This window comes from Carcharodon carcharias, chromosome 31, assembly GCF_017639515.1.
Source record: "Carcharodon carcharias isolate sCarCar2 chromosome 31, sCarCar2.pri, whole genome shotgun sequence".
NCBI lineage: Eukaryota > Metazoa > Chordata > Chondrichthyes > Lamniformes > Lamnidae > Carcharodon > Carcharodon carcharias.
Genome location: NC_054497.1, coordinates 12,714,297 through 12,729,269, shown reverse-complemented (window position 1 = coordinate 12,729,269; position 14,973 = coordinate 12,714,297). Strand labels below are relative to the sequence as shown.

Genomic DNA, 14,973 nt, shown 5'->3' with positions numbered 1-14,973 from the left:
TCTTCCTAAGGTGTGATGCTCAGAGCTATTCACGGTAATTCAGGTATGATCAAGCAGGGGTTTGTATATCTGGGACCTGAATTTTGCCCCCTTGTATCCCAGTCCTCTGGATAGAAAGCAAAGCATTCCATTGGCCTATTTGATTGTGTCTTGGCATCTAAAGTCAGGAAATTGTGATGATTCATGTACCTGGACCCCCAAAGTTTCTTTGGACCCCTAAAGCAAAATCAAAATACTGCAGATGCTGTAAATCCGAAATAAAAACAGAAAAATGCTGGAAATATTCAGCAGGCCTGACAGCATCTGTGGGGAGAAACAGAGTTAAAGTTTTCTGCTCGATGACCTTTTGTCAGAGCTCCACTGTTTCTAGTTTTCCACTACTTAGGATGATGAACTTTAGTGGAAACTTGAGCCAACCAGTGCATTTCTGGGCACCAATTGCCCAATGGCGCCCAAAGTGGAAACAGCAGCAAAATGCCTGTGCCTGCCCCTTTAAGAGGTTTGCCGTCCGTGGTTTTCCGTCAGGCGTCGGCGAGCCCAGCCCGCCCCGCCCCCTCTCTTTCCCCTCCCCCCACACGACTCCCCCCTTCGGCAATCTCCGCCAGCGCTCGGCCATCTCCGGGATTCTCCGCCCTCCTCTCGTCCTTCCCCGCTTCCGCTCGGCTTCCCTCTCCCCGCCGGAGCCGGTCCCCCCGCCACGCCCTGCATCCTGGGAGCTGTAGTCTTCCCGCCCGAGCAGGCGCCCTCCACTCTCATGGCAACTACCGCCGCCGCCAAACTACAACTCCCGGCGTACCCGGCAGCGCCCGCGCCTGCGCGCTGCGCGGGGGGAGCCGACAGTGCATTGTGGTAAGATGGTGGCTGCTCCATTGTTCAGCTGTGTGTTTGCAAGAGAAAAAAATCCCCTGAAAGCGACTGGCGGAGGAAATAAGGCCTGAAATTCATATGTAAGGTAATATTAAACCCATCTATGCAAAAATTAATGAGGATATCTTGTTTTTTTATGGATTTTGGGTTTTGACTGTAATGGATTGGGAATATATTAATCTCAGTGGGGGCAGAGCACCAGGACATCTTTGGGGATCTTCAGGTAGAAGAGCCAGGCTATTGCAGTCCACAGCAATTGAGGACATTTTAAACCATGGGAGTTGCTGCTGCTAATTTCTCTCTCTTTGGTCCTCCTGGTTGATTTGGAAGCCACTATGATTGAGACCCAACTTTGGAAAAAAAAAATGTGCATTGACTCCCCACCCCACTGCCCCTCTTAGGGGATCTGTAAAATTCACCTCCCACCGTATCGCTCAGCAGTTTGTGGTGCTGTCGTGCTGTTTCGTGGCGAGCGGAGCAACTTGAGCGTGCCTCTCCCTGCCCGCTGTGCTTATACCTGCCACTCTCTCCGGACGATTGTCAACTTAACCCTTTTTTTTAAAGCAAAAATTTAATACCACGGTGTATGCTTGAAAGAAAATCATTGCCATGCTTCCTTTGGAAAATTGTGAATTATAAAGATGTCCTAGGTCATAAATGTGTCAAAAATATTAAAGAATATATGTGGATGGCTTGGATACATTAAGAGGAAATTTGTACTCAGTTTGAAATGCATCAGGAAAAGTGGATTACCGATACTAGCAACTGATCTAATGTGCAATTTTGTTCTTTTTCCATTCCTTTTTTTTGTGTATTTTCCACTGGATGTCAGAGATTGGGGAAATGGAACATTTTTCTATTTCAGGCACCCAGCGTTAGCATCAAACATGCCCAGTACAGTTAGATACAGAGTAAATCTTCTCTACCCTAACAAAGTGCCTCAGTCAAAATTCAGCAGAAATGTTCTTTACTGTGCAACATTTCTTATCGTAGCTATACTGTGGCCTTATTGAGTGACAGGACCATTCGGCGGGTAGCATTGTGCTGAAGTGCCATATCTGTTAGGGACTGGATTAGGACTGTCCAGAACTCATTTCATTAAGTATTTTTACACCATCATGTTATCATGGTTCTGGGCTGGATTGGAACCCAGGACCCAGAGACGAATGGCCAGTGAACTGGACTTCCAGAAGTGTTGTCTGTAAAGATTAAGTGATTTAAGGAAAGGAAGAGGCAATTTACCACAGATTCTCTACCACTCCTGGTGTGTGACTATCGCAGGCATCATTTGGGTGATTTTCAACTTCCCTCCAGTTGCGCACAGCGATCAGATTATAACTGCACTCCCTCCCTCCCTTGTGTTGCCTGTTTCATGTCCACAGGTTATGTTGCAGTGGTATTCACTGAGGGAGCAGTGGGATTGTTCTTCCCCCATCTTTCATGTCAATCTCCACCCCCCCCAAAACTCCCCACTCCTCACTGCTTCTTTTAAGTAGCCACAGGTATTCTTCCAAGTGTGAAACTGCATCATAATTATCAGAAGGCTAGCCCAACCCTGTCAGTTTCACTGGTTAGTGATTGGAAAGTGTGCATGTATCTAATTTACTGTAACAGTTATGGTAGCAGACTAGCAACCTTGAAGCTGTGAGTTCCAATCCCACCCTGGCACATTGTGAAATTGAAATCAATAAATCTAGTAATTTATGGCACAGAGAAAAAATTAGTATGAAAGTTGGTGGATTTTCTTAAAAACCTATATTACTCCCTAATCAAAGTTGGAGTTGATAGGATAAATAGAGAGAAACTATTTCTGATTGTCGGTGAGTCTAGCATTATGGCACATTGGTCTGGTGCTAATTGTTTTCAGGTCTTCAGGAGTGGAGTTGGGAAACACTTCCACACACCAGATGATAGAAGTTTGGAAAGCTCTTCCACAAAGTGCAATTGATGCTAGATCAATGGTAAATGTTTAATGTGAGATTGATGGATTTTTGTTATCCAAAGGTATATGAGGCAACAGCGGGCATATGGAGTTAGGTCACAGTTTGACCGTGATCTCATTGAATGACAGAACAGGCTCGAGCGACTGCATTGGCTCCTCCATTCCTATGTTCAGGGACGGCAACCCGTCACCTCTACCTTGTCTGGCTGACTTGTGGGAGGGGACAAGCTCCAATGTCTGCAGTTCTGAGCCATCTGAACATGGACCAAACTCACCGAACAGTGGCAGATGCTCTGCAGCCATAGAACCTGAGGCAGTGTCCCGCTCACTAACCAGGCAGGACTGGTTTTACCAGGATGCAGGACCCAAGCAACATGCAGGGCTTGAATAAAAGTGCCTTTGGCTTTAACTAGCAGGTTGTAGAATCTGATGACCCCACCCCCAAAGTCTGTGTTGAGTTAGTTGATGTCAGCTGGAATGAAATCTTGATGTGAGGTGGTGTTTTCACCATTAAAAACACAACTATACTTCAACAGTATTTCATTGACTGGGAAGCACTTTGGGATGCACTGAGTTTGTCAAAGGTGCTATAGAAATGCAAGTTTTCCTTTTTTTCCCCCTTTCTACCGAAGTTTAATTCCTTCTTCCCATTAATTTTCACCTATCTCAAAATGATGATACTAACCGTTCTTAATGTTTTGATTTAGGATTTGTCCACTGGTTGAATGGCTCTTTCCAAACATCCAGCCTCATCAAATTCGAAGAGTGACCAGCCAGCAAGTCAAAAATATAAGCATAAATAGGACTAAGTTGCTTTAGCATTGAAGGCCAGATTGGAGACTGTACCCCTGTGGGGGTGCAGCCTGGAGCTCTCTCTCATCTTGGCCTGTTCATAATAAAAAGATCACTTGGGTTAGATGACCAGTGGGTGCATGATAGCTAGTAAACTATACCCTCCAACTACATTCAGGAGAGGAGGGGAAAAGATTGACCCATTCCTGAGGTGCCATTGGTCAAGTTGATGATCAAGTCTGCTGGTCTCGTAACCAAGGGAATATTTAAAGAGCAGCTTATATATAAAAGAAATAAGCCTTCCTCCTTTCATTGCAGAGATTGGGATTTGAACTGGACCTGTCTCTGATTAACTCATTCTTCCTAAAACCTCAGAACCTTGGAGTTTTTTTACCTCCCTCAGTATTCCCTTCTGGCCAAAATCATCAGGTTTCTCTTCCTGATTCACCTCATCTTTTGTCTCACTCCTCCCAACCTTGATGCTACATGATTTTATTTTTAAAAATAAGCCAGGGTTGCTGGTGGGGGGACGCTGAATTACTTGCCAGGCAACTAAATTTAACGTCTCTACCCAACCCAAGTGATGTTTGACACTTTTAACCAGAGAGATTCTTACAGCTTCTTAAAGTGTGTGGCAGTCTGGCACCCCTTCAAATTGACTTGACATTGCAGGTTCCTGGGTCTTGACCTATAATCAGAGGTGGCCCTACAGCACCTCATCCAAGCAGCCATTCTCGCCTGCGTAAACCCAGTTAGCGAGTGTTTGGCAGGTCAGGCCCCAATCCTGCTCTCTCACAACTTCTCACACCCAGTGAGCGAATGCTTTTCTCAGAGAGGCAGTTTTTAAGAGCGGGTGCTCTAACTGACCTTTAATGTCACGCCTTTGCTCAACCCTCCCTAAACAGCAGGGTTTGGAGTTGGGCGTGGGGGGGTAAGCCAGGCCTGACTGAAATCTTAATGCATAGCATCTGGAAATTTCTTTCATTTCAACTCGATTACAATCCTTTGGTTCTTAAAGGCACTTGGGTTTGCATAAAATCCTTCCCCACGATCATTTCCATGAATCTTCGTCAGTGCATTTAATTTGCCATTGTATTTACTGTTACCGTACTTCTCGCCCTTAGGTCTATTGAGATATGTCAGGCTGTACCTGGAAGGGATTGGGTTGGGGTGGGTGGTATGGGCCAGTTGGTTAGTAACCAGGAGATGTTGAGAAATAACTGACCCGCTTTGGAAATCACTCGCGCACTGTGAGAGGGATGTGTGTCATCAGGGTACTTGTACTGAAGTCGAAAGTGAGGAGCTGGTTCTGCCCTTCTCATTCTCCTCCCTCCTTTCTGGAGACTCTGACTGCTGGCAGCTCTTGAATACCTTTCTCCAGTGTCTATTCTTCAGCTGTGAGCCCAGACCCCAGAGTGTTGGCCGACCGTTCAACCACAAAGGCATAATACTGGATTCCCATTCAGCCGGCCAATAGCCCTTCTAACCAGTGTTGTTAAATGGCAGGTAGAAGTCTGTCTGATCCTCCTCCTCCCCAGATTAGGCCAACTGTGGTGTACGCTCATCAGGTTAGCTAACTTGCGTCTTTCCTGACCTGTGTGGTCAGTGGAACTCCAGGGAGTGCTGTTAACAAATGAGCAGCAGGTGGAGGCTGGTGATAAGCCCCCATAGCTGTATTGATTAGTGGTGATGTTGTTGTTTACTTTAAATTGCATTCACTGCTGACGGGTTTTTGGTCCAACAGAGCCTGATCTATTCTGCTGGTTAGTCAGGCATCACTGTGTCGGGCACCACCAATGCCCCTCACACTCAGTTCCCAATGTGAATTGCACTAGGCATTTTCTGACTTCAAGGGGAACTTGTTCTTCCCACTTCTCCCCACCAGCTGGAGTGATGTAGAATGTACAAAGAGCCTAGTGAAGCGAGTACGGGAACTCGGAGGCAAATGTGGCTGAAGGGACCTCCATCTGCCAGGTGGAGTTGGCAAATGCCTTGGAGTGGGTTCCCCATGGGCCATACCCTCATTTTTCCCACTTTTCCCCCACCAGCTGGAGTGATGTAGGATGTACAAAGAGCCTAGTACAGGAACAAATGCAACTGGCACGCAAGATTTTTACTCAACAATAAAAGCCTGAGCTGTTCTGATACCGTCAAGTCTCAGGATTTTGACAAAAGCTGATAGGTCACTCTGTTAAGATGGACAAATTGACAAAGCAGTGGACCCACGTGTAAAGACTTGGGTACAAGGACAGTAACTAAGTGGTGAGATTTGATTGTGGATGCCTCTGGCTCCATTTGCGAGGGCAACCTAAACTAGGTGGCAATAACTGTAAGGTGGTTACTAATAAATTCAATGAAGAATTGAGGAGAAACTCCTTTACTCAGAGGGTGGTGAGAATATGGCACTCACTATTGCAGGAAATAATTGAGGCGAATCACAGACACATTTAAGGGGAAGCTAGACAAATGTGCGAGAGAGAAAGGAATAGAAGGATATATATGCTAATAGGCTGAGATGAAGTAAGGCAGGAGGAACATAAACATCAACATAGATCAGTTGGGCCGAAAGGGCCAATCCTGTGCTATAAATACTTGTAATTCTCTGTTAAGTTATTTGTAATTATTTATGAGGCTTCTTTTTAAAGCTTCTAACTTTTGGATCTTCCGTTTTCTCCTGTCCTCTTTGGAAGGTGTTTGCTCCACCAGTGGCAGCAGTATTGTGATATCTCAGCCAACTGAACATTTTCCACCTGTGAGCTTAGGCAGCTATTTGACCCTGGTAGGGTTGGTGGATGGGGTGGTGGCGGGTGGGGTGGTGGAGGGGGGGATGGCGGGGGCATACAGCTGATCGTGCTCCTACCCTTACTGGACAATCGCACATGAATCTTTCAGACTGATCTTTCTGTTCATTGCTACTGAGGTCAGCTGGCAATGCTTGAGTTGCTGTCCCAGCTAAAATAAACTAACTGAGCACAGACCAAACTTGTGACCTTCCTGACCCATGTGTCTCTGTACCTCAACATTTAGCTGCCGAGCCATCAGTGGATTTCAGTTGTGATTGCTCCGTTTTGATTCTCTGCTTGTGGACTTGCTTTGTCCTTGAAGCACGCCGATGTCTGGATGTCTGGATCGCAGCATTGTAACTATTTGCTGTTCGTTTTCATTCAGTTTCCTTTCCATATTTTGTGCATGCAGTTACTGACAGCCCCTTGACTGGTATAGCCTTAAGCTGTGAGCCTAATTGGCCCAACAATGGTGTTACCCCATCACCGTATAACTGATCCCACTATAATGCTGTATAGTGCAGCCCTGTCACTGTGTTACTGACTGACCCCATGATAGTGTAGTCCTGTCACTGGAGCTGGCCCCATGATAGTGTAGCCTTGTCACTATGACTGACTAACTCAAACTGGTGCAGTCCTCTTGCTGTGTGAGGTGTTTTTTACTCTGTGTACTTTTGAATGCATGGTATATTAACCTTTTATTCATCATAATTCTGCCCTGAACCTCTAGTATATAGCTTCTGGAAATGCGTCTGTTCAATGCTGCACTCATTGTGTATAATGACACCGGAGAGGAGCAATATGTACCGTACATGACCACCCTACCAATGCTTAGAATTTTCCTGTTACATCAGTATTGAGTTCATTCTCAAAGCTGCAATTTCTCCCCACATTGCGGAATATTGAGACTGATTTGTCCCAAAACATTTGCCAGTCTAAGTCTTTTTATTATGTTCCCGAACCTTTGAGAATAAAATTAGCGCTACCTCCAGCAACTTGACTTAGTTGAGCCATGGGGCGAATGGTCATCAATCTAGCTTCAGTGAGAAGCCTATTGTAGGGAAACAGTATGAAGTGCCAAGCTACTGCGATGATTGCAAAGGGTGAAATGGTTAGGTAACGCCAGACTTGAGTTTTAAAAGCTTCAAGACTTGTGGGAGGAAGGAAGGACCCAGGAAGGTAAGGAATGCAATGGTTTTGAATGCCTGGAAAAGATTGAATTTGGGTAGGAGATCACGTGAACTACCTTAATTCCAACACAGTGAAACGTTAAAGTGTAAAACCCATTCGAGAACCTTGGGCAGGGATATTCTTCCACTTTCGTAAGTTCTCACTGACCCACACTTCGTTGCTGCTGCCCCCACCACCCCCTCAGTGCCCCCCCACCCCCCCCCCCCCCACCCAGGGAGTGAGAAATAAACAACATTGCAGAAGGTGTAGGAGACTGATGGAATACCTCTGTGTAGTCAGTGTTACAGATGAGGAAAGCTTAGTCATATGTAACAGTCCTGGTGGTGACACTCGGACCTTTTGGTGGCTGGTGCATGTCTGTGTTTGTGTGCGTGTGTGGTGCAGGGTGTAAACGTAATGCTCATTCATCTTTAAAACACTCAGTGGTGCCATTGTAACTTAAATTCCATAAAAGCTACAAAGAAGTAAAAAGGACTTGCATTTCTATAGCATCTTTCGCACCCTCAGGACTGCCAAAGCACTTTTTGTTGTTTTGTGACTGTTGTGATGTCGAGAAACAAATATAATACAAAATGACCACATTTGGAAATTTGCATTTGGTATTATGGACATCTTAGCTGTGACAGCTTCATTCAGGCCACACCTCAAATACTTTAATCAAGTCACTGAGACACAAAGAAAGTAGTCAGAAGCTGGAGGTGAATGCAGGAAGAGCCTTCTAGATCTAGGTACTTTGATTCAGGATTAATCTGCCAATGAAGCAATTCCTTTCCAAACTTTAACAGAAATATAAGTACAGAAGCTTAAGTTATGGGGAACGAACTAGAGAAATGTGACTACATAAGTGTAAGATGTACAAATTATTAAGCATTATAGAAAAGGTCATCTGGAGCATGTCTTTGAGTTAAATATTGAAAGTGTGACAAATTGGGGATTGGTATGTGTTCAGACTGCTGAAAGGTAAATTAAGGACTGGTATGAAATTCTACACGTTAAGTATGATTGGCTTCCCTGTAGTATGGAGGCAAAGATCTGGGAGCCAATTAAAAGACAGTTGAATGTTACAATTTTTTAATTCATTCAGGGGATGTGGGCTTCGCTGGCTGGGCCAGCATTTATTGCCCATCCCTAATTGCTCTTGAGAAGATGGTGGTGAGCTACCTTCTTGAACCACTGCAGTCCATGTAGTGTAGGTACACCCACAGTGCTGTTAGGGAGGGATTTTGACCCAGCGACAGTGAAGGAACAGCGATACATTTCCAGGTCAGGGTGGTGAGTGACTTGGAGGGGAACTTCCAGATGGTGGTGTTCCCATCTATCTGCTGCCATTGTCCTTCTAGGTGGTAGTGATTGTTGGTTTGGAAGGTGATGTCAAAGGAGCCTTGGTGAATTCCTGCAGTGTATCTTGTAGATGGTACACACTGCTGCCACTGTGCATCGATGGTGGAGGGAGTGAATGATTGTGGATGTGGTGCCAATCAAATGGGCTGCTTTAACCTGGATGGTCTCGAGCTTCTTGAGTGTTGTTGGAGCTACACTCATCCACATGGCTTTCCTTACTGGTCTTGGGTCTGAAAGATTAATGACATTGAACACAGGTTACAGGTGAGGCCTTTATTAAGTAAATGTTGTTCATTGATTACCAGACTGATTGAAGGATGTTTATTTGTCTTACTTTATGTTGTTCTCACTAAATTGACCAGTTAGTGCAGGGCTTACCAAATGGATACCCTCTAAGTCCAGCAATTTGGAAAGAAAAAATGTGTGCATCTCTATAGTGCCTTTCTCAGAACACCTCAAAGCACTTTACAACTAATGAAATGCACTTTGAAGAGTAGTCACTGTTACAATGGAGGGAGACACTAATTTGCACAGAGTAATGAGAGAAATGACCGATTAAAAACTGTTCTTGGTGTTTGTTGAGGAATAAATATTATTCAGGACACCGGAGAGAGCTCTCCTGCTACCCTTGGAATTGTGCCAAGGGATTGTTTTCATCCACTTGAGAGAGCAGAAGATACATCCGTCTAATATCTCATCTAATAGTTGCACCTCTGGCAATGCAGCACTCCCTCAATACCATACTGCAGTACTGAATCCCATTGTCCTTATATTTCAGTGACGACACTTCAGAAGTACTTAATTGTCTGTTTAGCGAATTGAGACATTTGATGGTTGTGAAAACACAGTGCAAATGCAAGTCTTTCTTTTTTAAATGATGTTTAGGTTTGTCCCTGTCTGAATATTGTCCACCTGGAGGTTTGGAAAAGGCTGTCCTTAACACCTGAAGCAGTAGATAAATCCTAAATCAGAGCACCAAGGCCTGTTGCTGTCAACAACTTGGATAAATACAAATCAATGGGAACGTGGATTTGAACTTTATACCTTTATGGCCTCTGTTGAGAAAAATCAGGAGCACCCCTGAAAGGGTTCCCTTGTGTACTGTTTTTTGGTCATCGCCAGCAAGTGGGCTTTGGGGGTCCCAACACAATGAAGTCGTGCAGTAGTACATGTCCTAAATAAGTGTAACTGCTTGACATTTACCTGTGGCTAAACAATGCTGCTGCAGAATTTCAGTGAAGAACAATGACTGTCGTATGAGATTTTCCCATGACTAAATTATGTAAAAGGAGCAGCAGTACGGTTTTTGATTTTGTTCATTTAAAATTCAGTTGTGTGTGGAGCGAACGGCTTGAACTGTTTCCTAATGGGCTTGAAGTACAGGTGGTGGTAATGGGTGGTGGCAGCTTGAGGCAACCAATTCTGAGTAACACAAAAAGCCAGACCATATAAGTCTTTCGCCTTTTACTAAAGATTTCTGTGGAGAGGAGCACTTGAGTTTAAGTTTTTGTGGCCCTGCTTTAGTGGGGCTGAAAAAAAAATTAAAAGTTTACTGGATTAACTTGTTCTTCCATGTAATTTACAAGATATTGATGATGTATTGGGATCTTGGGTGTAGTGTGATCTTCCATTAAGTAAGGGGATTCTTGATGTAATTTGATGTCAGCTTCAGATATCATGTTTGGTGTATCCTCTGACTCAGAGGACAATGCCAATGGAGATCTGATAGCTTTTGTATAATAGCAACTTGCATTTATATCACCATTAACATCGCAAAACATCCCAAGACACTTCACCAAACGTAGTTAATATGTTTACAGTGAGCCAAAAGAGGGGATCTATGACCAAAAGCTTGGTTAAAGAGGTAGATTTTAAGGAGCGCCTTAAAGGAGAAGAGGGAGGTGGAGAGGTTAAAGGAGGGAGCTGCCCAGGCAGCTGAAGACACAGCCACCATTAGCAGTGCACAATGAAGTCTTAAAATGTTGGTTGCCTCTGAACTACAGTCTGACATTGGCAAGCATTTTCCAATCTGCAGTGATTAAACCCTGATTGATCTGAGCCTGTGTTTACTCAACAACAACTATGTTGCCTTAAAGGCCGGTCCTTGAGCAGCCCAGTAATACTGTTATGTTGCACTCTAATCCTTATTAAACAACATTAACTTCCTTTTCACACCTTACTTATCAATTGTGTCTTGTTTCTGTAGCAGTTCCTCTCCTGATCCGGAATTATGGAAGATGATGAAAACCAGGATCCACAGCAGAATGAGACTTCAGGGGATGAATCAGGATTGGATCAGTGCACTGAATCGCACAGGGAGAGAGGTACCATAAACAATCTCATCATTTATTTCTGCCAATTTTCTGCCCTACTGAAAGTGCTAATTCTACCAACACCAGTATCACTCTGGTAATTTACCCAGATGGGAATTTTACTTATCTGAGTTAAATTGGTTATTGCTGTATGGACTATTTTCCCTTGGATGAAGATGGTGAGAAGTGGAGTCTGATGTTAGCTACAGGTGTAATCTATTCAGCCCCTCAAGTCTGTTCAACTATGCAATTTGATTGCGGCTGATCTGTAACTTACCTTTCTTACTTGCCTTAGTTCCATAACCCTTAAAATACCCTTACTGAACAAAAATCTATCAGTCACAGTTTTGACACTTTCAGCTGCCCAGCCCTTAAGGCCTCAACAGCTTTTGGGGGAAGAGAGCTTCAGATTTCCACTACCCTTTGTACAAAGAAGTGCTTCTTAGCCTAAGGAACATAAGGCAGAGGTGGATAGATTTTTGGTAAGCAAGGGGGTGATAGGTTATCGGGGGGTAGGCGGGTTGCAGATTTGAGGTTACTATCAGATCAGCCATGATCTTACTAAATGGCGGAGCAGACTCGAGGGGCCATAAGGCCCACTCCTGCTCCATGTTCGTATATAAAATAGTTGTTTATTTTTTACTTTGGACAGGCCAGTGGGAATATACTCCCTGGTGGATGTGCAATAGTGGCTCAGAACCACATGGTGGCAGTGTTTGGTCACAGGATAGTCCATGTGATCCTTAGTGGGTTTGCTATGATGTTCATTAACTGGGTTCTATAGTAAGTAAGGTACTTGTTAGGCCTGGTTTTGCATTTAGTCCTGAACAATGGAATGGAAATTCCTTAGTTTGTTGGCTGCAAGGTTCTCATAAAGAGTTAGGTGTTCATAATCCAGTTTCATGAGGCATTTGCCCAGAGCACACAACTCAACCTAAGTTGACACCTGTCTCTCACCAGCCTAACCAACTGCTACCATTGTTTCCTTTGGCTCCACCGTCAGACCTTCTTGGCTTCCCTGGCCAGGCTGGAAGATCCACCTACTCGATTTTGCTTTCTCAAAGCTCACGTTTTTTTTTAAACTAAAAAAAAAAGCTCAAGGGTCAGCAAAGCCCAAATTCATCCCAGATTTGAATGTAGGGACCTGATGGAAGGGTATTGACCTGAAACGTTAACTCTTTATTTCGCTCTCTGCCGATGCTGTCTGGCCTGCTGAGCGTCTCTGGCATCGTCTGTTCCTTGTTTCAGATTTGCTGCATCCGCACTATTTTCCTTTTGTTTTATTAAATGCTAGAGAGGCTCTTTTAGCATTTTTTGGATTGTATCGAGGTTGCCCAGTGGATGATTCTGTTTCAATTCTATCTCTTCCTTGATTCCTCGCCCTCTTTTACACCTGCTTTGTCTTTCTACTTTATCAATGGTGGGTTGGGCAATCTGCTTTTGAACCTTCCTTTCTAAGCTCCAGCTGTGACATTCCAAATGCTCTTCCCCCTCTTGTATCCCCTGTATTGATGTGAAGACTTACCACACAGTCTTCGATGTTCTTCTCTCCCAGAAGCAAGTGGAACTCCACTTCAACAGTCTTCCATTCATTCAACAGTTTTCTTAAATCTTTTTGGTTTTTCTGTGCTTGTCATTAGAGCTAACCAGTGCTTCCCAATTTGCCTCATCCCTTTCCAGCGTGGTTGCTGTCCTATCTTATAAAATTCAGCTCAGTTTCTCAACCGAAAGGGAAGAAATGGCAGTCTCACCCGGGCAAACCACAACAGCTTATGTTTATATTGCACCTTAACAAATTAAAACACCCCAAGGTGCTTCACAGGCAGACTAGTGAGAGAAATAGATAACTGTCACAGTGTACAGTACAGCATTGGGCATTCCTCTGAAGTTCGGGCAGGATAGTGGGAGCTTTTACAGTGCATCTAACCATGCTATCACTGACCTGAGTATGCTGAAAGTGTTTAATTCACTAGCACTAACATCCCTTGCCTTGCTGGATACCCTAAATGGCTTTTTAAAAACTTTGATTATGACAAAACTACCCTTGCTGCGTAATCCCATTTGAACTGTGATTACTCTCATTCCCCCTTCCATTGAATCTTATTGCAAGGCTGAGAGGACAGAGAAGGAGTCTGCTAGGAGGCATCTGTTAATGGTGTTTGTGAGAGATTGCTGAAGCCTGCGTGAACTGGCCTACAGTCACAATTCTATCTTCGTTGCTCCCTGCTGAAGCACATAGACCATACACAGTTCATGTGGAGCCATGTTTTAACAGCCCAAGGGATGCTGCAACACTGAACGTTTCCCACTGGATTAACCTTTAGATTCCAGGGAAACTCTTGTTCTGGAAATAAACACAAATATTACAGGGATAAAGCTACTGAACCTTCAAGAATAGCTTGACTGTTGTAATACATCTGTTATAAAATGATAAAGATTAAAATGAAATTTAAGCATGTGTTGTTATTGCAACATAACATAGCTGAGGTCTTTAAGATTACAAAGGTTGACTTGGAATAGATGTTTCTACGTGTGGGGAATGCAGGTGCTATGAATAAAGGATGGTCTCCTAATAAATTCAGTGGGGAATTAAGAAGAAGCTTCTAACCTAGAGAGGGGTGGGAATGTGGAACTTGCTACAGGGAGTATTTGAGGCAAAGAGTATTGTAGTATTTAAAAGGTTATATGAAAGAGAAAGGATTAGAAGGATATGTTGATAGTGTGAGATGGAGAGGTGGGAGGAGACTCATTTGGAGCATAAACACTGGCTTGGACCAGTTGGGCTAAATGACCTGTTTTTTTATGTTGTACGCTCTATGTAATAATCTCTCTGCTCATTCTTTTTTAAAACCTTAATTCTATCAACCCTCCCCCAGCTGCCACTACATTATCTAACATGTATTTTCTAATAGAAACAACCACACCAAAGGCTGGAAATATTCAGGAATTCAATACTGATGAAAATTCATAGACCTGAGGTATTAACACTCTCTCTTTCTCCACAGATGCTGCTATACCTACTGAGTGTTTCCTACATTTTTTTTTTCATCCACAGTATTTTGCTTGAAGATTTTTCCTAGCCTTATTCTTCTTAAAAAGATTATCCTGAGCCATTTTTAGGATCACAGGAGCAGGAGGAGGCCATTTAGCCCTGTGAGAGTGCTCCACCGCCATTCAGTAAAATCGTAGATAATCTGTAACCAAGCTCCATGTGCCTGCCTTTGCTCCAGAGCCTTTAATACCTTTGGTTAACAGAAATCTATCAGTCTCAGATTTAAAATTAACAATTGACCCAACGTCAACTGCTGTTTGCGGAAGGGAGTTTCAAACTTCCATCACCCTTTCTGATGTAGAAGTATTCCTAGCTTTGCTCCTGACTGGTTTGGAACTAATTTTTAGACAATGCCTCCTAATCCTAGATTCCCCAACCAGCGGAAATAATTTCTCTCTAACTGCCCTTAATATCTTGATACTTTGATCAAATCTCTCCTTAATCTTCTAAATTCCAGTTTGTGTTGCTCTGTCCTTGTAATTTAAGTCTTAGATTTACTAGAATGATAGCTGAACTCCATGTTGCGTTCCCTCCAAGGCAATATGTCCTTCCTAAGGTGTGGTATCAATACTTTTTGCTTCCCCATCTTCCTGTATGTACCACAGATTTGGCCTTGGACCTCTTTTAAATGAAAATGAGAAAAATAGGCCATCTATTGATTCATTGTTACAAGATAATCATTGGCACTTTCCT

The 14,973-nt window shown here is 43.7% G+C and overlaps 1 protein-coding gene and 1 pseudogene across 4 annotated transcripts in view; both read left to right on the top strand.

The window, feature by feature from the left end:
• Positions 1-816: 816 nt before the first annotated feature.
• Positions 817-14,973, top strand: part of LOC121271708 — a 33,016-nt gene continuing 18,859 nt past the window's right edge. For 2 of the 4 annotated variants that reach the window (XM_041177880.1, XM_041177876.1), the window contains exons 1-2: positions 817-952; positions 11,123-11,240. In XM_041177880.1, the coding sequence (XP_041033814.1) occupies positions 11,147-11,240 (94 nt within the window). In that variant the 5' untranslated portion in view covers positions 817-952; positions 11,123-11,146. The remainder of the gene's footprint in view (positions 953-11,122; positions 11,241-14,973) is intronic. The other 2 variants (XM_041177879.1, XM_041177878.1) reach the window with 2 other exon arrangements.
• On the top strand, positions 10,348-10,446 carry LOC121271853 (annotated as a pseudogene).